Consider the following 25,510-nt stretch of genomic DNA (forward strand, 5'->3'; position numbering starts at 1 on the left):
CCTGAGGAACTCTTCTGCAATATTTTATTCTGCATTGTCTGTTTATTGCATAATATTAATGCTTTCTAACTTGGACTACATAGCTGTCAGCATACTCTTACATTTGCTGAAATTTCTATTTCTTCATTGAGCAACCATTTTGATGAAAAAAATCTTTTAAGAGAGAAAAAACAGAGCTTAACTGGCACTTAAGAGTATCTGAATTCCCTTTATAGTAATATGGTAAAAGTATGTTAGGTCACTCAGACTTATAGCTTCCATCTGTGCATGGCTAAGCTGAACATAAGAACTTCCTTTACCTTTTCATTGCTGATATCATATATCAGCAACACAAAATAATATCCACATTAAGCTAATATAAAAGCTTTTAATTGTACAAAAAGATGCATTCATGTCAGTACAAATATGCCAAATATTCATTAAGTGGTTTGTTGAGATGTATTCATCTTTTAGATACTTCCAACATTTGGTTAGTTCTTTATTCTCTTTATTTTGACAAAATATTTCTATTAAGCAGAGCAGAACATGCAGATATTTAGAGTGCTTTTGGTGATTTCATTGACATAGTTTGGAGTTTGAATAAGCTGATCTTGATGTATGTTGGGATTTATTCAAATCACATACAATTTCAAAGTGCAGTTTGAGCAATTTATATGTGCTAGAAAAGAGCTTTTTTATTATTTTATTGAGATTGATATGTAAAGTACAAATTCACTTTTGAAGGGTATAGTGGGCACATTTGTTTAATTTTTATATCAATGATTTGCCGGGCCACAACACCTAATTCATTTAGATTCAGATCAGTGGCGTGCGCAGCACATTGAAAGTGGGGGGCAGGTTGTTCAGTTCCCCCGAATGGAGTCTGATTAGGAGCAAATTTTGATGTGAAAACATGTGAAAGGAATCTGATTTAACTACTTCAGTAATTTATTGTAGAATAGAATGTCATGAATTATTATTGTACTTGCAGTACATTTATAGAGGGAGTTATATGCAATGTTTATGAAATATTCAAGCATGAGAATTTATGATCAAATTGGCCTCTTAAATAATTGTTGATTGTCTAATAGTACAGTTAGACAAAATATTATTTTAAATCTTTGATAAACCCTGCAAATGTATTCAAAATATGGATGGTAAAGCTCTGCACCTTGAACTACATTTTAAGAATTGGCCTCATCATGGAAAATAGAACATGCAAACTGCCCTTTACTGAAAATTAAGCATGGCAACGTCACCAATTATGGAATTTGTACATAAATCATGTCCTTAAAGAAAAATTCAGGAAAATCAGGATCACGGTTTATAAAATGCACTTTGAGCTGTGAAGTTTGCATGCAAAATGGAACTTGTCAAATCTGCACCTTTTTTTTAATGTTGGCCTCCATTTTAAACCATGGCCTCAGTTTTTAAATGAATGTGTGCGACTCATAATAGAAAGTGAACTTTAGCCTCATCCTGCCTTAAGAAAAGATCGCTTTGATGATCACCGTGTTAGTCATTTCAGAGGCCATATAAACTGGACAAAGTGATGTCTATGTAAAATGACTGGATCGGTTGGATCTGGACCAATGAGGCTATCGTAAGTACATCAAAACCTACTTTCAAGTTAGGTTTTAAATTAATTTCTGCAGATCACCAGAATGAAACTAGATTTGCATTGGGTAGTCAGTACTAATGTAGTCCAAACTGAGCACACTTTGACCCAGATTGCAAAGAAGGAGTCTAAGTTGAGCATATACTTTGACCCAGATTGCAAAGTAGTCTTAGTCGGGAGCACGGTGGCCAAGCGGAACGGGCTCCGACTCATAATCGGAAGATTGCGGGTTCGAACCCCGGCAACACCACCATCCCTTGAGTAAGGCACTTTATCTCGATTACTCTTCTTCACCCTGGTGTATAAATGGGTACCGGCATTCTTAAATGCTGGGAAGGTAACAGACTCGCTGTGGAGGAGGTGTGGCGCCCCCAGCAACATTTCACGGTGGAGTCTGGCCTAAACGTTAACGAAAGAGAGATGGGCACTCCATTCTGTTAAATGCAGGTTTGTCTCATTTTTTTTACTTCGTTGGGAACACTTTGATCCAGATTGCAAAGAAGTAGACTGAGTTGGGCACACTTTGAAGCAGATTACAATGAGCTGGATTTGGATGCACTCATTTGGATAGCCAATGTGAACCTCCATAGTGATTAGTTACTATCATTTAGTATCATGCAAGTAAAGAAATGCAACAAGATATAAAATTACTACATTTCATGATCTATATGTTTCATTTACCAGATTCAAAAGCATCACATGGATACAACTATTATTTTTGTTTCCACACAAATTTGAGAAATAAAAGCACACAACAAACTTTTGCATTAAGTCTGTGAAGTAAAGAACAATATATTCGAGCAGCATATATTTCAACTGTTTTTTGTCAAAGCTAACATTATGCATCTTTACATCAGGAAAGTTGAAAATGTACAAATCTGAAAAATATGCCATCTAAAATTGCATATTATATTGAAGTCACTGTACTCGTATATTCATCAAATTCCTTAGCGGAGTACCTCTGTCATGACTTGATGAGACAAGTACTTATTACAGGTACATCTACTTTAACCTACAGATATAATGGGAGTTCTTTGCGGCTAATACTTAAGAGCTTCATAAAACTTGTAGGAAGAAAATGGCAACTATCGAAATGTAATAAAATGTCTGTCAAGGGTACACACTTGATTGTCCCTTTTCTGTCCCCTTTCTCTCTCTTGCTATTGCCAATTTCTTCCCTTCCAATCTATCTTTCTTTCATTTCTTTTTGTTCTACCTCATTCCCTTTTCGTCACCTCTCTTCTTCTTACATCTCCCTCATCTGTCTTTGTTAAAGATCCTTGGGATACACACCACATGCATCAAGTATGAGGGCTTTCTCTCTTTCAATTTCTCTCTCTCTCTCTTCTTGCACCTCAATGAATATTATTGTCAGTAGAATGTAGAGGTTAGCCACTACAATGTTACATGTATATTTACCATTTGTTGGTTTCAGGTTTCACAAGATCTGGGTTAAATATGTGTGGGACAACAAAACAAAAATTTCCACCTGGGCAAATTTTGCCTTTTTGTTAAAAACAGCAAAATTTACTGAAATGTAAAATAATCACAAATATCCTCCAAGATGCATTCGACTTTTTTTCACAAATCATTTGAATTTTCACAAAAAGTACAAAAAAAAGCTTTAAACAATAGTTGGAATCAAACATCCCCTAGAGGCGGTTCTCTCATCCTGAAACAATCTCTTAGAAACAAAAGGTAAATTAATTTAACCCACATTTAGTGTTCTCCAACTTCAATCTAAAACGTATTTCTTTCGCAGAAATAATTGATCAGTTTCTATAGTTAGAAAATAAACCAGATACAAATTGAATGAGGGATGAAGACAACTTCAGGTTGAACACACTGATAGAATTTTTTCAATACATGATCGATTTGATATTTTGAAGATGCTGTTATTGTTATGGGAATCCTTTGCGGCTAATACTCAAGAGCTTCATAAAACTTGTAGGAAGAAAATGGCAACTATAGAAATGTAATAAAATGTCTGTCAAGGGTACACACTTGATTGTCCCTTTTCTGTCCCCTTTCTCTCTCTTGCTATTGCCAATTTCTTCCCTTCCAATCTATCTTTTTTTCATTTTCTTTTGTTCTACCTCATTCCCTTTTCGTCACCTCTCTTCTTCTTACATCTCCCTCATCTGTCTTTGACAAAGATCCTTGGGATACACACCACATGTATCAAGTATGAGGGCTTCTCTCTTTCAATTTCTCTCTCTCTTCTCGCAGAGGTTAAGCCACTACAATGTTATATTTGTTAGTTTCGAGTTTCACAGGATCGGGGTTAAATATGTGTGGGACAGGAGAAAGAAAACTTCCACCTGGGCAAATTTTGCCTTTTGTTAAAAACAACAAAATATACTGAAATGTAAACGGGAATGTAAACTAATCCCAAATATCTTCCCAAATGCATTCAACAGATTTTTTACAAATCATTTGAATTTTCACAAAAAGTACAAAAAAAAGCTAAACAATAGTTGGAATCAAACATCCCCTCGAGGCGGTTCTCTCATCCTGAAACAATCTCTTAGAAACAAAAGGTAAATTAATTTAACCCACATTCAGTGTTCTCCAAGTTTAATCTAAAACGTATTTCTTTCGCAGAAATAATTGATCAGTTTCTATAGTTAGAAAATAAACCAGATACAAATTGAATGAGGGATTGAGACAACTTCAGGTTCAACACACTGATAGAATTTTTCAATACATGATGTTGAACTTTCGACAAAATTGAAATGGATGTGCTTCTTTTTCTCTACTGAACAGTGAAGCAAAAATCCATGATGATTTGATAAAATGGTATGCCAGGAAAAGGTTAAACCACTCTATATTCAAGATTGCAAGTATAAGACTTTTGTTGCATTAGTATGGTGAAAATTAAACACCTCCAACAATGCACTTTTTGTATTTCTTGTTTTTAGAGTTAAAGGAAGAAAAAGATATTATTTTTTGCTTAATTCTATCTTATTTGTTATCTACAGGATATAGCAATTGCCTGTTACTGGTAACTAGTTAAAGAATAAACGATAGGAATTTTTATTTTGACTATCCTCTACCGTGTGATAGACGACAGGCAGGTCCAATATTTTGAGTAGTGGATGCCGGCGCAGCCAGTATCCACTACGATAATAATATTGGACCTGCCTGTCGCTCATCATAGGAGAGGATAGTCAAAATAAAAATTCCTATCGCTTATTCTCATTCTTAGTCAGTTAAATATTATTTTAATAACTGTAAACTATTTTTAAAGAAAAAATTAAGTCCCCTTTTTCTAAAATGAACAAAGCTTGTTTACAACTTCACATCTTTTGTTGCGCATACTGCGTGCGTGTGCAAGTATTCCGCACTGTGTCTCACGCATACAACGCGATACATGCGCACACATCTATGAGTGTGTTACTCGTTATCAGCACTCATGATGACAAGGGGTCGTCTACAGCCTGATAGACGACACCCAAAATCATGCGATTGTCCAATCAGATTATGTGTCGACGTAATAGACCACTCCCACTGACTAAGAATACTAGTTAACTAATTCTCTGTGTAAACTTGGTGCTATACAAAGAAGAGCAGTATGCATCATTGGTGTCTTAGAAGAAGAACAGACCTATAGGAGCCATTACTCTTTCATCGGATGTTCAATGGCGAAGCTCCAAAACTCCTTCAACACCTGTTACCAGATCATATAATCATTGATCCTCGTCTGTGGCGCTCTGTCAGATGTCACGACCAAGCTGTCAAAATTCCAAGATCCAAGCTGGTCAGCCACTAGAGATCATTCCTTCATCCTCAACTCAACCAGAATCAGCTGAGCTTCAAGCGGGAGGTTTAACTATATTGGCACCAACCCATCAGCGCTATTGCACTGATAGCAGCTGTTAATGCTTTGAACATAGTTTAGACATGAAAAAAATTGAACTATGTCAAATATGCCAACAAATTAGGTTTGAAAAAATTTTACCTGATTTCATGACGGTCTCACATTATGGCTTTAATAAATAATTAAACCAAATCAGTAATTTGATTTTGCCAAGAAACCTGTAAGAATTCTCTGAAAAGATCTGACTACTTAGAGTCACTTTAACTATGCTTCTTTATCAACTTGAATTATGTTCTCTGAAAAGATTTGACTATACTTAGAGTCACTTTAATTATGCTGCACTTCTTTATCCACTGAATTATTTGACATTAAGGATACATAAGTGTTACATTTACATCTCTAAGATACACATAACCACGCTCTAAGGCTGGACCCATTACTGTTATTTATGACAACTCACACACAAAGAACCACATTCAAATTTTCCCTATTGATCAAGGAAGCTTAAGTTACCTTTATCCATGCCAAACTCGTGGCTTATAAGTGTAAAAACCATCCCCAGCCAGCCAATCTGGGTATGCAAGACTGGCATAGCCATGAAAGTGAACAATGTTCTTTGGGTTTTCATATGTAATAACCATGGTAGCATAAGAACATACCTAGAAGGCATGTAACATGAGTGCAAATTTGTGGCTCGTAAAATATAAGAGATAATTTCCAGGGACTTCCATAGTGTTGAGTTTCTCCTGAATTGTACTTTGTGTCTGAGCAAGTATTATGTAAACATTACCCAAAAACTTACTGAAACCCCACTTGTGTACAAATTATGGCCATTTTGTTATTTTTAATTATTTACACTTGTTGGCAGAGAAGAACAGCACTTGTTTACATTTTGAATGCGTACACTGCAGCGTAAACACAAAAGTGCGATTAGGTTTGGCTAATTCAATCATAACAACATACCGGTATCTGATTGGCCGATTATATATCAAAGCATTGATCGGCACAGAGCAGCGCTCAGGAAGGGACCACAAAGCTCCACATATACTACTCATGTCAATCAGTTCAAGAGAGTGCTAAACAACACACAATCCAATCAAATAAAGTCTGACTTTTTCAAATACTCATTATTAAGCCAAATGAGACTGACATGAAAATCAAATTATTTGTTTCTGCTATACTAATGTCTATAGTTGTTCAAACAATAGGTAACAAATATACTTAACAGGCCACAAAACTACTGATTTTGCCTCAAGCCTGACAGCAGCAACTTTTTGGAGTCCCACAGGACTCCATATTAGGGCCCCTGCTTCCTACATTATATGTTAACGATCTCATGTCACCACTAATATGCACTCTCAGGTTACTCTATAAATATGCTGATGACACTGCAATTTTGTAAAGGGAAGTCTGTCAGCAACATCAACAACATTAATGTATAAAGTGGGTGATTGAAGGAATTATCAAGGGACTATCGTCATATACACAGCAAGTTCATATTTTATACTTCAAAAATGTAAGAATCTCTGGTTTCTTGTGGTTACTCGGTAAACCTGGCGAAATATATTCTGATTGTAAATTGCAATACCTGAGACTTCTATGGGTTTAAAATTGATATAGAGTTCCTACCAGCGAGGGTTTGAGATTCTTCTTACTACACAGACTGCGGAATTGAAGATGTTAGAATTACATCAAATGCCAACGGGCAAAGGATATATTGGATGAACACTAGGCATAACATAAGTTTGACCTTGTATGTGTTATTGTCTATAGCTCACAGACACATTGGGGGTGTGGGTGCAAGAAACACTTATCTGCAATAGCTGCTTTACAGATATATGACAATATCTGCATTCTATATTGTACAGATTTAACAATAAGACACCTGGCAGCTATTGCAGGTGAGGCTTTATAACCCCTCACCATTTCAGACATTTTATTTCAGCCAAGTTGAGTAAGCTTAATATGGTACATGTAATGTAATCCTATTCAAACATTAGGATGCAACAGTTAGTGGATTGGTCACTGCAAGCAGACATTGTGGCCATCACACCATCATCACTCTTGTTAATGTATAGATTAACTCTCTCCACGCGAGTGTCGACTGCATATATATAAGAATTTTCAATTTTTTTTTAAAAAGTTCAAATCTCAGAATTGTAAATTCTTATTACCAAATTTTGAATCAGCATGAAAAATGCATTAAAATGAGTACAAACAAGCCTAGTGTTGGTTCTTAAGATAGCTCCAGTGGCGTAGCATGGGTCATCCGATTGGGGGCACCGACCATGATTGGGGGACACAAGCCGTTTTTTGGCAATTTTCCTATGGGATTTTCTAAATTTTGCAACCGATTGGGGGGCTCGTGCCCCCCGTGCCCCTATGACACTACGCCACTGGATAGCTCTTGAAATTTAGAGAAAATGTGTCAAAACTTGGACACTTTATGCTGCAGCCTATGCAGTGCATTAAAGAGATACTTGGAAATCTTCTGTGAACTTATTTTGCCTTAACTGCTACAAAACTTAAAACAATGGTAAGTAGTGTGGCTTAAGTATGTGTACATAGTAACATGTGGTGCAAAATGGATTCACTTTGTTGTAGATCTGAATGAACATCTGGTCTTATGATCATTGGTCCATTTTGATATGCATTATGTAAAAGTAGCCTTCTGATTTTTATTTGAAATGTTCTGCATATTGAATTGAGATGAAGTTAGGTTATTTGATGCACAGTTTACAGTTATAAAAAACAACAATGACATAATATCAAAAAGCACATACATGTCAAACAATTTTGAACAATAGTTGTAATGTCATTCTGTTAATAACATGTTGCTGCTTCAATAATACCAGCAGCACTTTTACATCCACACAGGAAAGAAAGCAGAAAGAAAACTTTTCTTTTAGCTAGACATTGTCTGAAATCTTTAAATGCAACTTGAATGTTAATAGAAATCCTGTCTCATTTTGAATGCATTAGTGGCTTAGACCTACACATTTCTTAGCCTTTTCAACATTTGTACAATACTCACATTAACTCTCTCCATGCTGGAGTCGACTGCAGACAACAAGTTTCAATTGGGTTTTTTTAATTCAAAATTGTCAGAATTGTAAATTTTCTTGACCATATTTGGAATCAGCATGAAAATTGCATTAAAATGAATACAAACAAGCCTAGTATTGGTTCAGTGGTTCTTAAGATAGCTCTTGATATTTTGAAATATCTCAAAACTTGTACTTTTTATCTTGAAGCAGTAAGCTGAAAACTTGGGGTAACATGATCACCCCTACACAGAAACAAATTTCCTTGTGTAAATTTGAAAAGGCTCTGGTGCATTGAAATCTTTAGCCATGCTTCCAAAAAAGGTTAATAATACCTTATAGGAAAGAACACAATACACATTGCATTTAAACATACTTCCCAATTGAACAATGATTTGGAGTTCATGATTCTACAAATTCACTTAAGATTGACTTTACTGCTTTTAGGCCAATTACAATTGATCCTTAGTTTCCTGTTTCCCTCGCGCGTCCAAAATCAAGAATGGAAAAATATTTAATTATTTTATTTTTATTTAGGTATTTTCATCTTTTAATTGACTTTGTAATTACTTTTATTTGCTAATATCTGTTTTTGATCATCTTTTTTTTGATTATGAATATAAAACAAGAACATTGTAGGGTCCCCTACTAATATTAATGTAAAAATCAATTATAAAGGTAAAATAATTAAATCCGTAGTCTTAATCAAAATGACCAAATGGACTGTTGATAATAGTCACGACCACATTTTCAAAATAAAGAAAGTAATAGATAATTAATAATTAATAGATAATTAATAATTAATAATTAAAAGTCGCCTCGTCCATTATTTTCAAACTTGAAACAGGAAACTAAGAATTAATTGTGAAGGGCCTTAGAGGAAATTTGATTCTTAAGGTGATAATGATGGGAAAATAAGATGATTGGTAAGTTTTGTTTCAAAATATTTCAAGCTAATAATTTTCTGTATTGATGACAAATATCAAAGTGATATATACTGCCACTTGCTGGTTACACATCTAACATACTGGTACGCTGTGTGGAAAATTGGAATATGACCAGTTCCAGCAAAAGCTACCTTATGTCCCCAGACTACTACTATTGGTGATTTTGCAAATTTGCAATATAAAGAAGACAATAGGAAAGAAGACAATAGGAAATAGGAAAACCACAATGCCCAGCCAAAATGGTATCATTTTAAAGCTTATTGTATTGTCTGCAATGCCAAACGAAAATTAAATCTCTACTTTTGAAATATTACCTTTCTAATATAGGTACCTTTTGCTGTAATGGGTCACATATTTGGTAATATGGTGTGTAACAATAATTTCTTTTGTCCACAAATTATAACATCATTATTAGATAGATTTCAAATGTACTGTCATGTCCTATTTTATCATTTGCCCAATTTGAGTCAACGCTTTACAATACATACTCAGTAGGAATTAACAAGGGAATGTTCTTTGTGAGATTTTATGAATAAGACCTCAAGCTATGTGGCTTCAAAATGACGACCAACAACCTCTGGCTTAATGATGCCCTGGCGATAGCTTAGCTATAACATTAGCATGCCGTGGTGGCATCATCAAACCTTGCAGCTTAGTAAAAAATGCAACTATTATGAACAAGAGAGGGCAGTATGAAAGAATGGATGGGTTTAACAAGAGGCATTTAGCGATGGAATAAATGCTTCACTGCTAGTAAAGATGGCAGCAATCAAGTATCTTGTCTGACTCAACAGGGGCCTTATGCTGTTCTTCAAATCTGGTGATTTTGTGCAGTGCACAATGTGCACGCTAGAACAAATCAATGGTTAGTTTATATTAGCTATAAGATACCTATGATAGATAACAAGAATCATATCTTCTGTGCATACTATTATAAGATAAGTGTTATCTACTGAAGATAGCAATAATTTTGTATTTTTTTTAAAATATACTCATATTATCTACTGAAGATAGCAATAATGTGTACCTGCTATCAAAAGACTTATGCTATCTACTGAAGATAGCAATAAAGATAGCAATAATTCCCTAGAAATAGGACTATGCTATCTACTGAAGATAGCAATAATTCCCTAGAAATAGGAATATGCTATCTACTGAAGATAGCAATAATTCCCTAGAAAGGGGAAAATGCTATCTACTGAAGATAGCAATAATTCCCTAGAAAGAGGATTTCATATGCTATCTACTGAAGATAGCAAAACTTGTGTGTATTAACAAGAGTACTAAACATATACTCTCCGATGTTATGCATTTGTTATCTGCTCTGTTTAATATCAAGAAAAATGTGCTGTCCACTGAAGATAACAATAAGTCACTGTTTTCTGTGTTAGACATATCTTCAGTCTAATACAATGATTACATGCCTTACTTTTCAGAGTTTGCTTTTATTTTTTGTTTGTTTTGATTTACTTTTATTTGTATTTGTTTGTTTTTTTGTTCATTTTGCACAAGTCAGCTCTCCATTACTGTGTGTATCTGCCTCAGACATCAACCAATCATGTTTTATAACTATTCATTCATATCTGAATGGTAAATACACATGTTTCAATTAGTGTTTTATTCATGTTTTTGTGTTTTTTATCCAAATTCTTCAGCATGGGTTACAATCAATATTAGGTTCACAAAATTAAATATACTGAAGATAGCACCGCTTCTTTGTGGTTACTGATGGCAAATTTTGAAAATAGCAATAATCCTCTGTATTTACTGGTAATAAATGTAATGCTGTCTACTGAAGATAGCAATAATTCTGTATTTACTAGTAATAAACGTAATGCTGTCTACTGAAGATATCAATAATTATGTTTACTAGCAATAGGCATATGCTATCTACCCAAGGTAACATTTTTTATTACCAGTAAGGTCCAACAAAAGGATTAGGATAAAGATATGTTTCATTTGCCTGTAAATAGATTCTTCGGTTTTGCAGAAAATCAGATTGCAGTGCATTTTTCAAACCCAATGTAGTTAAACTTTGTCAGGAGATATGTTTGGTCACAGATAAACAGTCTCGGGAAGAATATTGGCCAAGACATTCAAAATGGTCAGGCTAGTAAAATATAACTATATACATTAGTTTTGAAAACTGAACATTGCAATCTGATATGTTTCATTGGATAAAACAGAATAATATTATTTAAATCCCAAGATATTAACGATGTATGCATATGCTATATTAACTTAAGAAAGTATAATTCTGTGTTTCCTATGCATATATGCTATCTACTGAAGATAGCATTCGTTCTGTGTGATAAGATTACCATATAAGATATTATTATTTTGGGTCTGTATTAAGTAATAACCATATGCTATCTACAAATAATAGCAATAATTCAGATAGTACTTGACATATATGCCTCCATGCCATAACATAAATTTGTGATTTAAAATATGAATTATAAACTTGGTTGTTCTAAATAACAAAAAGATCGTGTCTTAAAGTACCTGTCTTAATTCTGCCAGCTTCTTTGTTTAAAACCTTTGGCTGGTGTACTGTCTAACATATTAAGGAACTAGCTGAAATATTTTGGTCTAATTATTTTCAACAGTGTTTAATATATTTTTCATAACATGCAAAAATATCCTATTTTAATTAGATTCAGTATTTCTATGAATCAAAGTCATCAATTCTGTTCAAGCATGCAATATAGTACAATGCCATTAATTTACATCATTTCATTTTATAGCTGCGGGTAATATGAGCCTGTTCTATAATTTTTTAAAGAAGTGAAGAAGACATTAATGACAATAGCATATTGCAAAGGTTGTTTAGATTAATTAGCCATTATTAGCACATTAATAACGATGAAACACAAGCTCTGACTGAAAGATTGAAGCAATAAGATGATGGAATGTGCTCCATGGATGGCATAGAATACCAGTTTTATTAATGCATTAAATAATAACCAAATTTGTCATGGGTGAATAAAAATGTCAGCTTCATGTATGATAAGCATGAGTATTATTATCAAATTATTATTTGTGGGGTCAGTCCCACAAAAATTAAAACAAAAGAAGTATACAGACAAGACCTCACCTCTGAAAGTCATTTAGAAACAAATGTATCTCAACAGTGTGGGGATATTTGGAGGTCCTCACTAAAAAGCTGCCCCCCCATTTTCTATCATAATAATGAAGACTTATGCATGTCCCAACAATTACGGTTTGTCCCCATAAAGTCTGTGAAAGTCCTGCGAGATACCCCCACAATTACGTTCCTGAACAACTTGTCTTTCTCAAATGTGCATAATAATGGATGCAGTATAATGCACACAGCAGTCATATAATAGATGTGATTATAATTACAGGCTGGTGCAATTATAACATGGTGGGGTTGGTATGTGATCAGCATGTATTTTACTATTTATAACATGCTAAAGATGTAATGTAATAACAATATTCAAAAAGTAACTTCCTAAGGGTGGATGATCTTTGATCTTTAAAACATATGTTGAGATTGATGTTCTGTAATATACTGTATTATTATGTATAATGATGACTTGTGCACATGTTTATATCTATACTTTCATATTTTAATATATGGAAATTTGATCATTAGAAATTATTAAATAGGCCTAGAAAGTTAAATGTAAGTAGGTCTACAAAGCAAAGTGAAGCATTTCACTCTGTATTTGATTAAACATATCTGACCAAACGGAATTATTTGATACATGAAAATATGCATATATCAGGAACTCAAGCAAGAGAATGTTTTTGAAAACTGCCAGAGAAGCGTGTGACTTCGGCCTTAAAAGGCCCAAAACAGGCTAAAAAAATGCATAAATTTGGACAACAAAATAGCCTGAATTCAGGCAAATGCCTGAAAATTTTCATGTCTGGGAACTGTAATCCTGAAGCCTTTGTGATTGAAAGCCTATATGTGACATGATCAAGGGGAATGAGTCGGATGTCGCTAATATTGTTTTTGAGATATTGGCAAACACAGTGTTCAAATTCTGCATGTCATTTTCCACACAATTTATTTTCATTGTTTTTTCATGTTACTTACAATTTGATGTCAAATGTCAGAAAAATATATGGCTTTCTTACATTCATATTTTGACATACAATTCCAAAGAAAATTATATTTCCTAATTGTTTGTGTAATTTTTTTAAACTTGTATTTTCTCATCTCATCTGACCCTGGCAATGTCTTATCATGCTTTGAAACATACCATTACCTATTAGAAGTAATTTTCAGATCACTGAACCCAACAACATTGCTTAGATAACCATGCAGGGGTAGAAATAAGGGACCATTTCCTGATAGCCATCCGGGCTATCTAGCCATTTTTTCTGATAGCCCTGAAGGAAATTCAATAGCCCTGAAAAAAGACATTGTTTTTGCACAATTCAAACCAATCGTTTGTTCAAATATTCAGTTATTAGTGAGTAACCCTTACCCCCATAATCAGGGGTAGCACTAGGTTTTAAAACCAGGGGTTCTCATTGAACCCCTGAACCCCTGAAAGTGTTAAAATATGCGCTCAAATCCTAAAATGAAGGGTTCTTAATCTCGAATCTGTCAAGTATTGAATGTACCGTTTTAATTAATTGGTATCAGATTTTGTGATTTTGGTTACAATGATGTGTTACCGGTAGATTCATGGTATAAATAGTTAAAGCCCGGCAAAAAATGTGATCTCGCTTTTCACGCCACGATTCTCGCCTGTAACCAACTATCTCGCTTTTTAAGAAAGTTCCCAAGCAGTTTACTTACTATAAAAGTAATGCTTTATGCCATAAAAGTTCGCGAATTCCACAAAATGCAGTAAACTTGACAAAGTGCAGAATTCAACACCATTGGCACCACATGGAACCCATGCATTTCTCAATAAAAATGACATTTCATTGCAAATGAGTTCAAGTTTAGGCCAAATATTATGATATTTATTGAATTACTGGAGTATGATGACTATAAAACATAATTCAAGGGCAACTTTTTGTCATTTTTTTTTTTTTATTGCCGATCATTGTGTCGTACTTCACCGATGGCATATCTCTACACACCACCCACAAAGCATTTCTTTCCGATCCCTAGAATTAGAAAATTTTCCAACTCATGTACGTGTCATCATTCAGCACTGCAATAACTTAGCAGCAGTGGTTCTAGACAATATCGCAATCTGTGTAATTATGCCGGCGGAGTGTATTTTATTTCTATTTTTAAATTATGTTACAATGCTACGGTGACTTCACTTCAACAATTGTCGTTACAGTGCATTTTTTGTTACATAATTTCTGGACAGGCCGTAAATATTGGAGATCAAAGCTTTTATTTTTCTTTCACATGTTTTCATTTTTCTGCGGCGCATGAAAACCCCTGTAGCCGACGGGCTACATGGAGATAAAACCCAATAGCCCGACAGAAAACCTAATAGCCATGGCTATCGGGCTATCGCTTATTTCGACCCCTGCCATGTCATATTTAATACGGGGGCACAGGTGCACCACTAGTGTGTACAAAATCAATCCATAGCTAGAGTAGCAAATTGTGTAAAATATATGAACCATCCTTATAGTAACCTCCAGAAATATGACCTATTCATATAGAAGCCTCCAAATAAATGCCTATTTGGGACTTTGCCATAGTGGTAGTAACCAAAAAAGACCCATTTGTATAGCCAAAATTGACAACAACAAAAAAAAACCCCATCTTCATAGTAACATCAAAAAAGATAGACACATGTTATAGTATGAGGTGAAAATGCGACCCATATATCAGTGCCTCATTAGGACCTTCCCTTTTTTTTGTAGAGTACCCCCCTGTATTTAATATCGACTGATTTCAGTTCCTGTCAAATCTGTTCTCCTACGTGGATGCCAACTATAGACATTGATATAACAAATTCATATAAAGCAAGACTTTATTACATGCGGTAATATTTCTACCATATATGGTTGTCATTAAATTGCCACAAGGTGCGCACGGCTGGTTAGCGATCATTTTTATTCTTCTAATTTTGTGCCTAAGCATTCAGTTTGGATGTCGAGTACTTAACCGTACATACCAAAAAATTGTTACATTGAAAAACTCAACTGCTCCATTTTCATAACTAATAACTAAATTTTAAGAATATGATATAGTAGAAAACTAAAAGAGTACAAATATGCTTAGTATTGGTTCAGCCATTATTGAGGTATTCTTCAATGATCTTTGAATAAGGTAAACCTTATATGGTGACTTTTCTAAGCCAATAGCATGCATGCAAATAAATCAAAATGGCTGCCACTACATACATTACATTGATTAATTGGAAACCTATTCTATCATGTTAATGACATTTTAAATGAGGATGGTTAGATCAACAACCTCATCCCCACTTTTCCCTATAAAATGGAGATTTTGGTCTTCAGTCTTTATACTCCTAGAAAGCAATGCTATTAAAAACAATGCTTGTCCAAGGAGAAATGTCCAAGCTCATATTTTTGCCATTTGCCCATGTGAAATTTAGGGCTTAAGATTTTGCAAACCAAAATGTGTCAAAAGTATGATAACCCATTATATATTTATGGGGCTTTTAAATGCACATTTAGGTAAGGAGCGAGTCAAGATCAGTCAACCATGGTGGAAATATAGTACATAATAATAATGATAATGATAATACGAATACTACTAACAATAATAACACATAATGAAATTAAACCATCATCCTTTAAATTGAAATACATAAAAAGCAAATCAGATAATCAGATGAACCAGAAAAACAGGAATAATTCAACACAGGGCATACAATTCCCTATAATAGCATGTTACTTGTACCAACCCTAGATTAAAATATATTACATGTACCCTTTTACTACACATTCAATAACCTTTTTGCTGCCAAATCTTGTTTTCGATAGCGATTGAATATCTTAAGACGGTAATCAGTATTCCCAGCATGAGTTCACCTTTTATTGTCAACTCCCTTATGGGACTACACCTACCGATTGTACACATACACAGAACTAGGCCAAAAACAGCTTGTGTGAGATCAATAGCGTCATGCAGATTTCACCGTTTGATACACTAGTCATGTAGTTCCATTCATTTACCTGTATTTGCGTTATCCTGTAGCATCTTCATGATAAGCTTCTTAAAGTTTGTAATCTATTAAAGCTATAATGTATGATCTTTTTAAATGAATTTGATTAATTTGGAATGTTTACACATGTCCCAAATTATACGTAATTGGATATCAGCCATAATGTTGTGTTTGTAGAACAAGCAATTTTGAATTAATGTCCCACTCCCAGTTATGATCCCCCAAGATAGTAAGTGGGTTTTCTTTCTTTTTATCTCATAATTTTCAGCTTAAATTAGACAGACAGAAAATGTTCCTGACAGTTATTACTAATATTATTTCATAAATTTGGGCATAGAATAACAACATTTAAATTTGGTGTACTTTTAAACATACCCTATGTAAGACCGCCTGAAGTGCTTTAATTACAGTCAAATTTAAGAGTTTTTGATTAAAACTGGGGATTCGCCAATTCCCCCATAGAGCTCCATAGTTAAGCGGCTAAGTATTTTTCTTTCATTACCACATTGTTTCAGCTTGAAATGATTAGAAAACCTCCTTGGCAATTATTACTAATATTATGTAATAATTTGTGGCAAAGAATAACAAAATACAAATTTGATTGAAATCATACTTTATGGCTTTAAGGTTCTACATTGACTGCACAAAGGAATGGATGATAAATGATATGCTGCGCTAAGGAATGGGTGATTAATGGCTTACATGCTCATATTAACTGCTCTATGAAATCTAACCTGCTCCAAAGGTTCTTTGCCAATTTTTGAGGACAAATTTTGCCAAAAATTAGGTATGCTTATAATTACTTGTAGATTTTAAGTGAAGCAACTAGATACAAGTTGGCTGATAATTATAAAAACAATATATGGGTAGCAAAAAAAGTGCCCCACAAACAATGACTGGTAAAATTAGCTAAATACTTGTTAATAATAAGTATTATACAACTATGTTTGCTTCTATTTGTTCCTTATACAATTCCTTTCAATCAATGTAAAACGCACTGGAAACCAGAGGTCAAGTGCTGCTGTTAGTATTGAATTAAATAAAGTAACCAAAATTGATCCTAAATTTTTCCTCAATTGCAAATTGATTCGATTATAAAAGCTGGTAAATTACTTAGAAATTATAGCAAGAATTGTGATTAGAAAAAATAGGTTTAGACACCATGATGAGATTCATCAGGATCGTTCAAAGTCAAATGAAATAAATAAGTTTTGGTAACAGATCCATTGTTTAGACACCATCTAAAATAATTAAAAAGTGAATACCAACAACTTTCTATTGAATACATTGAATCTTACTTTATAGGAAAGAGTGAACTGTTAATCAACCCAAAGTGTCTCACTTTAAATTATAATAATGTGATAACGAACATGTCCCTGTATCTCCTGTCTGATAAAACAGAGACTTTGCCATCATTTCAAAAAGAATATTAAGCTTGGTATTATCTCACTATGATTATGAACAGGCAGGAAAGGAAAATGTGAAATTAGTAGAATCCTACTGGCAGCTGTTATAAGATGAATGTTGTGATATGTCTTATGGGGAAAATGTGACTTGGAAACAAGAGAACAATATAAAAACATTGGGTCATGTTCTACCTAATATGTTGTTAATGTTGCCTTCCTGAGCAATCTGTAAGACTCCACCATAACAGAGCCCTCTGCTGTTGATGAACATCACATGCTGTCTGAAAAGTATAGTGGTCTTGAACAAATCATGTTGCCATCATTCAGGAGAATTGAAATTGGTAAAAATTTGTAAGTGACTTTATTTTGAAAAGTGACCTATAGGTTAAATACCACTAATAGGCCTGGGCGATACATTGAAATACGACGAGTAACTATTTGTTTTCATGGCATTCAAAAAGACTGCATTAAAATCGCTGAAATTGATCAAGTTATATAGCCAAAAAAGTACTTTTTAGAGTTTGATGCTTCAAAATGGTACATTTTCTCTCATTATATGACATTTTTTGTTGTAATAGTACCAAAATTCATACGCATGGCTTCGGTTTTTAGTAAATATTTGCCCTACCATATTGTAACTTTCAGCTTTGAGGGCGCACTGTCATTTTAAGGTGTTTACGGTTCAGTGCGTTAAAACAAGAAAAGTCTCAGGTCAACCTATGTTGAATTTTTGATCATTTGTCATCTAAATCATATAGTTTCACCTGATATTAGTGGCATTGAACTGTGAGAGTTCTGAATATGAGAAAATTCCACCCGAAATTAGCTATTATCACATTGAAACCCGTGTAATACATAATTAGTGGTATTTAACCTATAGACCCAATGCATCAGATGGAAGTTTTATGAAGCATAAAGTTGTTATTAATATTCTACTTAAAACCATTATGTACAATCTTTTAAAATGAAATTGGTTCATTTTTTTCAACCCCAAATTTGGGCTGCTTACACATGTTCCAACTTACATGTAATTGGTCCCAGCAAATTTTTTTGTGTTTATAGGACAACAGAGAAATTTTGAATTAATGTTGCAATTACAGCATTAACTTTTGGCATAGGGCTCCATGTAAAATAGCCAATATGGCCAGTGGGGTTTATTTCCTTTTTTGTCTCATTACTTTTTTGGTCAAGAATGAATAAAGTTAACATTTGATTAACTATTACCAAATGATCCCACTTTTTGGGAATATGTGTTAATTTTTGTGTTCTTTTCAGCCACTTTTTGGCAGTTTAGACCCAATGTCCTCCCACCACTTACTTTTCAAGATGGATCGATGCCACTGAAGCCTTGTATGCATTTAGTTTTACTAAATGAGAAAATGTACAAGATGTATATGTCAAGCATTGGTCACATGGTCAACCAGAATTGGCTTCAATTTAGCTCCGATTACCTGACAGGAACATATGGCTTTTACATCAATTATTCATTCCCATTCTCAGAAAACTCTTCCTCTTATTTTCATTCATTAGGATTGTATTTCTCTGTTACATTTCCCGAATACAGATAGTATTGCAACACGTACTGTGAGGAAGTTGAACACAATTTTGTGTACTGTATTTGGTAACAATCATTATGTCATGCAAGTAGAATGTTCATATCCTGACCAAGTCCATATGTATACCTAATGGTTACTTTGCCAGGTTATTTTGTCAAGTGGATAAATATTTGGAGATAGAAAATGCATATTTCTTTGGAACGATTAAATATTAATGAATTGCTTTTCAATAGTAAGTTACAAGAGGTGATTTAAAGTCTATAGCATCAACATTTATAGGAGATTAAGCCACCATATAGTGGCAAAACATACATACATATCTTATAAAATTGACAACGCTGCAATACTTCCTCTTGCATTTCCAAGAATTCAAGCAGGGCAACAACACACACTCATCACAGGATCCATATATTTTACAGTTGCCAGTAAACTCGGTGATGCTCCTGCTAGCTTTTACTACATGAATGCAAGTTGGTGGGAACAGGTAGATAGCTTACTGATGAGATAGATTGAGCTTTTACTGCACTTATCCCATGATTTCCAGGAATTTTTCAAGATAAAAACTTTGTCAGGTTTCTTTTATTTTCTTATTTTTTGTTTTAAATATGATATAAGCCTAATCCTGAAATTCACTTTGCTTTGTATGAAGGGCACTACATTACAGTTGTACTATTATTATTAATATTAAAAATGATGATGCTTATTAAAACAAGCAAAGTATTCAAACACTAACTGGTGGTATATGTTGAACGAATGGTACAGTGAGAAAATCAAAATGATTTCTATGTAGCAAGTTACAGTGACCTGTGGAAAAAATATGAGTATTTTACCCAGTATTTTGAATCAGTAGAAAGAGGGCATGTCAATCATGGTAGATGTAACAATTGGTGTATTTCTAGTATATAGTGAAATACAGTTTTACTAAGTGTATCGCACGTGGTAAAACTCAAATTATCTCTTGTTAACATTGGATATGGTGTGATTGGACCAATGGTGTGACTCGTCAATGTTTATTGTCCACCAATCATGTTTGTTGTTGCTTTGCTCTGTCACATTATTTAATTAAATAACATTAACTGATGTAGTTCAATAAATGTATGTTTGCATTTTATAATCGATAGCCATAATATCACTTTAAGCTCTGCAGATTTATATGACCTTGCAAGATAGATGCTGAGATTGAATCAGTGAAATGAGGGCAGGTCATATTATTGCAGATGTAGGGATGATTACAGGCCAATACGGCTATACCAGTTATACAAGTGGATATGGCTCAATATGATGAAGTTCAAATATAATCTGATCCACTAGACCAAAGTCGGAAATTTTCAAAATTGAGTTATTATCAATTACCTTCACTTGCTCAGTACCAAAGCTTACCAATGTTGAAATGCACACTTCCCTGGCACAATTGGTTGAAAAGTAATGAACTTTTAAATAAGTTCATTGTCTTCCCAGCAAACACAAAATGAAATGAAAATATTTTGTAAACTTTTAGATATAACATTATGTTACAATGTTTTGCATCAAGTGTACTAAAAAATGTTTATATAACTTGACAATAAAACATTTTCTGTAAAACATTTTGTGTATGCTGGTTTTTTCTTGTACTTTTGCTCCTTATATAATGATGTAATTATTGCAGACTTTGGTTTAATCAAACAGATCAGGATAAAAATAAATCATTTTATGTATAATGAATGACTCACTAAGCGAAGTTGTTGCGACTCTCAGATGTTGCAAGACCCCTATATCCAAAATCATACATTAAATGCACAAATGGGAAAAAATAACATTAAATGATGTAAAATATAAACTTTTTTTTCCCAAAAGATATTCAGTCTGGTTCACTACAGCTTAATCTGCACTAATACCAAGCAGTTACTTCTATGTTTTTAAGGATGGCTATTGCTTCTATAAGCATATGCATACAATATTAGCTTTTCTGAATGAAGACCATAGTTTCAATAAAAAGTATTTTTTTTGTCTTTTTGTCAGTAGCCAAATATTTAGTGCTACATTTCAATCACTGACAATCATTAACATATATATTTGACCTTCAAATTCTGACTTTTTGTGATTTTTGATCACTTTCTTAAGGGATCTAAAATGAGCGTTTATTGCGTTTCGACAGTATTTTTTGTGGGACATGAGAGCACCTCAGACCTATCGAATTGCATTCTGAATACGTAGCATGTCTTTCTGATATCAAATAATTTTCATTTTTTGAAAATTACAATATAATACAAATTTTATGACAAATTATAAAAATTTGATATTTTTCAAATTTTGATATATAACAGTCCTCGAAGTAAATTATATAAATCTAATGATATATTCTTAAAGTGTATGTAGCAGGAAGGAAAAGCCGACGGTCAATTGAAAATTTTGACCTTTCATATTGAAGATATGGATTTTTTCCCAAAAAGACCTAATTGTTTTTGGTTTTTGGGAAAAAAATATCCATATCTTCAATACGAAAGGTCAACATTTTCAATTGATCGTCGGCTTTTCATCCCACCTACATACACTTTAGGTATAAAACATCAGATTTATAAAGTTTACTTCAAGTACTGTTAAATATCAAAAATATCATTTTTAATGATTTGCCATAAAATGTGTATTAAATTGCAATTTCAAAAATCAAAATTATTTGATATCAGAATGACATTCTTCGTATTCAGAATGCAATTCGATATGTCTGATGTGCTCTAATGTCCCAAAATAAATACTGTCCAAACGTTCATACCCCAGCCCTTAACTCAAGTTGTCAAATATTGTTCAACTAGTGAACAAGACTGAAAAGATTTGAAAAAACAAAAGAAACAAACATGACATTACCTCTTTTATTAAGGTTCACTTTCTGTAGTTTTGCCTTCGCCTTATCCAGAACATACTTCTTGAAAGACGCCCTCTTTGATGAAGTCCATGATTTACTCCTGCTCACAGATGGTGAAACCGACCTTGACTGAGATCCTGAACGAGCTTGCGATAGCGAACGTGACGATGATCGCGATATGGCTGACGTAGCTTCAGCCTCTTGGTTTTCCTCACGAGGAATTTCTTGCATTTGGGGAGGATTATGGGAAGCCCGACTACAGGAACTACTTGCTAGGAAAAGACATCAGGACTTGGAGGTAATCCACTACTTGTGTCCATACTCCAAGTTTCTATATTCAAAGTCGTCAGTTCTTGTCTCTTACTCCCTTCTGATTCCTCCCCGTGTTGCTCCTTATTTTCCTGTACCACCTCTGATCCTATCTCCTCATATCCTGGGGGAGGATGATTATGATCCTGAGGGGTCAGCGACTTTGAAGAAATTGATCCACCAGTGGGTGTAGGGGTTGATAATGTCCCCTCACTAAATCCATCAAATTCCCACAAATCTTCACCAACAATGTTATCAGCAGATCCTTCCGGTCCAAATATGGATAATGTAAGATTCAGCCCTAATGGGAAGCCTTGTCCGGGTTCCACTGGTGATGGATTAGAAATGCTTGGAGACGTGGCTGGAGAAACGGATTCTCCCGTTGATAATCGACCATTGATTCCATTAGAAATATTGAGTCGGGACGAAACATACCCCGATTCATTTGTTGCAGCATTTTCTTCGTTGCATATTTTTACTGCCGTTCCCGGCATTGCCATTGATTGACCTCCATTTAATCGCGGCTCACTCACAACTACGTCATAGTCTAACCTTTCTCGGCGACTACTCCCGGGGGAGTCTACCAGTAACCGAGGGAGATTAGTCGGGGACGTTGGGGTCATACCTGACATTTGCTCTGTGGGAGTCCAGTCAGTATACCCAGTACTTTCAACTATATCTCTATTTCCAACATTTGCATCATCAATAGCTGCATACTCCCTGAGGGATTCTGACGTAGAAGCCATTTGTAAATTGTAACTTTCACCTCCGCTGCAACCACCGCGATCCCACTCAGGAGTATTATTTCCTGGGGTTGCATCATCAGCACTTGACTCCAGATCTTGTACGGCTATACAATAATAATTTGGCTGCTTTTTTAGTTTAGCCGGTTCCTCTCTAGGAATTGTGGGTATTGCTGGTTCTGAAGTAACTGCTTGTGGCAAATTATTATCGTTTGATTGGTTTGTGCTTGTATTATTAGAAGTTTGGTCACCCGTTATAACCTGAAGCTCCCTGAGTTTCCCTTCTAGCCAGTGTAGATGTTGATCTACGGGTGAAGGTTGACGACCTTCATCGATGATGGCGGTCGGTGGCAAGATATTATTATTTGAAGCTAACTCATCTTTATAGTCAGTTTCATAACTAACTTGGTTTGGAAGACAGGATCCAAATTCTACACATGTCTGTGAACGTGGAGTTTGGGAAGCACGTATTGGTTTTCCCGGTACTAATCTACCAGGTCTACGAATGGTTGATTTGGGAAATGTGTTACTGTGTCGCACTTTTGACCTACTAGGTCTAATGGTCTCTTCAGCGAATGAAACTTGCGCCATGGTTAGCTAATTACACTGATACGATATCTAACAAATAAGTAATCAGTATGTTGAGATAAGACTTGTAAATATTTTTGTATGTATTTCAAATTGAACAGCACGGCTATGGTATCCAGTCGCAGCAGAAACAACAATATATCCGCTTCATCTCAGGCTCGTTAGAGTAGTGATGAGGTCACTTGAGGTCAACAAGAGCTCTTCTTGATTTGCAGACGACACACAAAATGAACAGGCTTGTTGCAAGGAGTCTATCTCCAATTAAGCATACAGTAGACAAGCTAGCCCTGATTATTCCTGGGCAGGGCACAGCAAGAAAGAATTTCATAGCAGACTGGAGCAGCCATCTTTGTAACCACCACAGGGAGCTGTTGTTGTTACTGAAAATTAAAATGCCAGTCATTAATCACTGTAATTCAAACGGTCTATTTTCATTTATTGCACAGTTCAGCTAAAAGTACAATGACTTCTATCTATTTGATTACCAATCAAACTGACCCAAGGTATAAATTGCCAAAATGAATTTATAGGATCATTTCATTTTTGGTCGCAAATATTTAGGAATCATAACCATAGTAATAATAGTTAAATATAAGACATTAGGTGATTCAGATGGTTCACTTGATATTCTATTTAAATCTGGTACCTTAATGTGTGAATGTATGGGGGAGACTTCCAAAAATCATGGTAGCTATCTCTTCAGATTGAGTGCAATGTGTGAGATGTTTACCATTTTCCATGGGTTGTCATGGAGGAGCAGACTGTCAAAATACTTGATCCATGGATATAGTTTGACAAATGAATAATAACTTCTATTTAGCCATGTAAATATTGGATGACTTCTCAAATTTCATTTGAAAATGAGAATCTTTGTATATTGGCCATACATGGTCTTAAATTTTGTGATCATAAATGGTTTCTTTTGGTTACAGGGACTTGCATTACCTTAAACACAAAGAAATAAACTGCAAATATGTGTACAGGAGGAAAGGTGATTTGAGCAATCCACCTGAATCATCCTAAACTTATAAATTGATACAAAAAGTCTATTCAGTTTATTTCTGATCATAACCTCTATGACAAATTATATTTCTTTGCTGTGTAACTGATAACCAAGTGACATCTTACACAGATGTGGAACTACAGTCTGTATACTATAAAGTTTGGTAACCAGATAATAAAAAAGTGAGGTTGTATTCCAAAACAAACTGAATACACTTTAGTGTCATGAATATTATATATCCTATTGCAGTTTATCAAACACATGCAATTGTTCAGATGGACAAAGATAAGATAGAAAATCACAAATGATTGCCAACATTATATCTCATGAAATATTTACACACTGTTATTAGGTAATGAAACATTCAACTAGACACCAGTATACATAATTTACAACACATTCTGGGGAATGCATGATTTATGTCTTGCTTTCATGACTGATAATATAAAGAGAGTGCGATTCAATATTGATAAGGAATGTGTATTGCAAGCAATCAACGCTCTTTGTTGAACCATATGTGTACTGTTTGTGTACAAATGATAAACATGGCTCAAGTTAAAGAAGAGTTTC

The 25,510-nt window shown here is 34.3% G+C and overlaps 2 protein-coding genes across 2 annotated transcripts in view; both read right to left on the reverse strand.

Moving 5' to 3' along the window:
- Positions 1-22,528, reverse strand: part of LOC140148577 (A-type potassium channel modulatory protein KCNIP1-like) — a 548,406-nt gene extending 525,878 nt beyond the window's left edge. Inside the window, exon 1 of the mRNA XM_072170582.1 lies at positions 22,300-22,528. Within this exon, the coding sequence (XP_072026683.1) occupies positions 22,300-22,528 (229 nt within the window). The remainder of the gene's footprint in view (positions 1-22,299) is intronic.
- A 41-nt stretch (positions 22,529-22,569) lies between these two features.
- LOC140148576 (uncharacterized) overlaps positions 22,570-25,510 on the reverse strand; it is a 153,797-nt gene continuing 150,856 nt past the window's right edge. The window contains exon 2 of the mRNA XM_072170578.1: positions 22,570-24,317. Within this exon, the coding sequence (XP_072026679.1) occupies positions 22,570-23,940 (1,371 nt within the window). The 5' untranslated portion in view covers positions 23,941-24,317. The remainder of the gene's footprint in view (positions 24,318-25,510) is intronic.

The sequence above is a fragment of the Amphiura filiformis genome, chromosome 3, assembly GCF_039555335.1.
Source record: "Amphiura filiformis chromosome 3, Afil_fr2py, whole genome shotgun sequence".
In the NCBI taxonomy this organism is placed as follows: Eukaryota; Metazoa; Echinodermata; class Ophiuroidea; order Amphilepidida; family Amphiuridae; genus Amphiura; species Amphiura filiformis.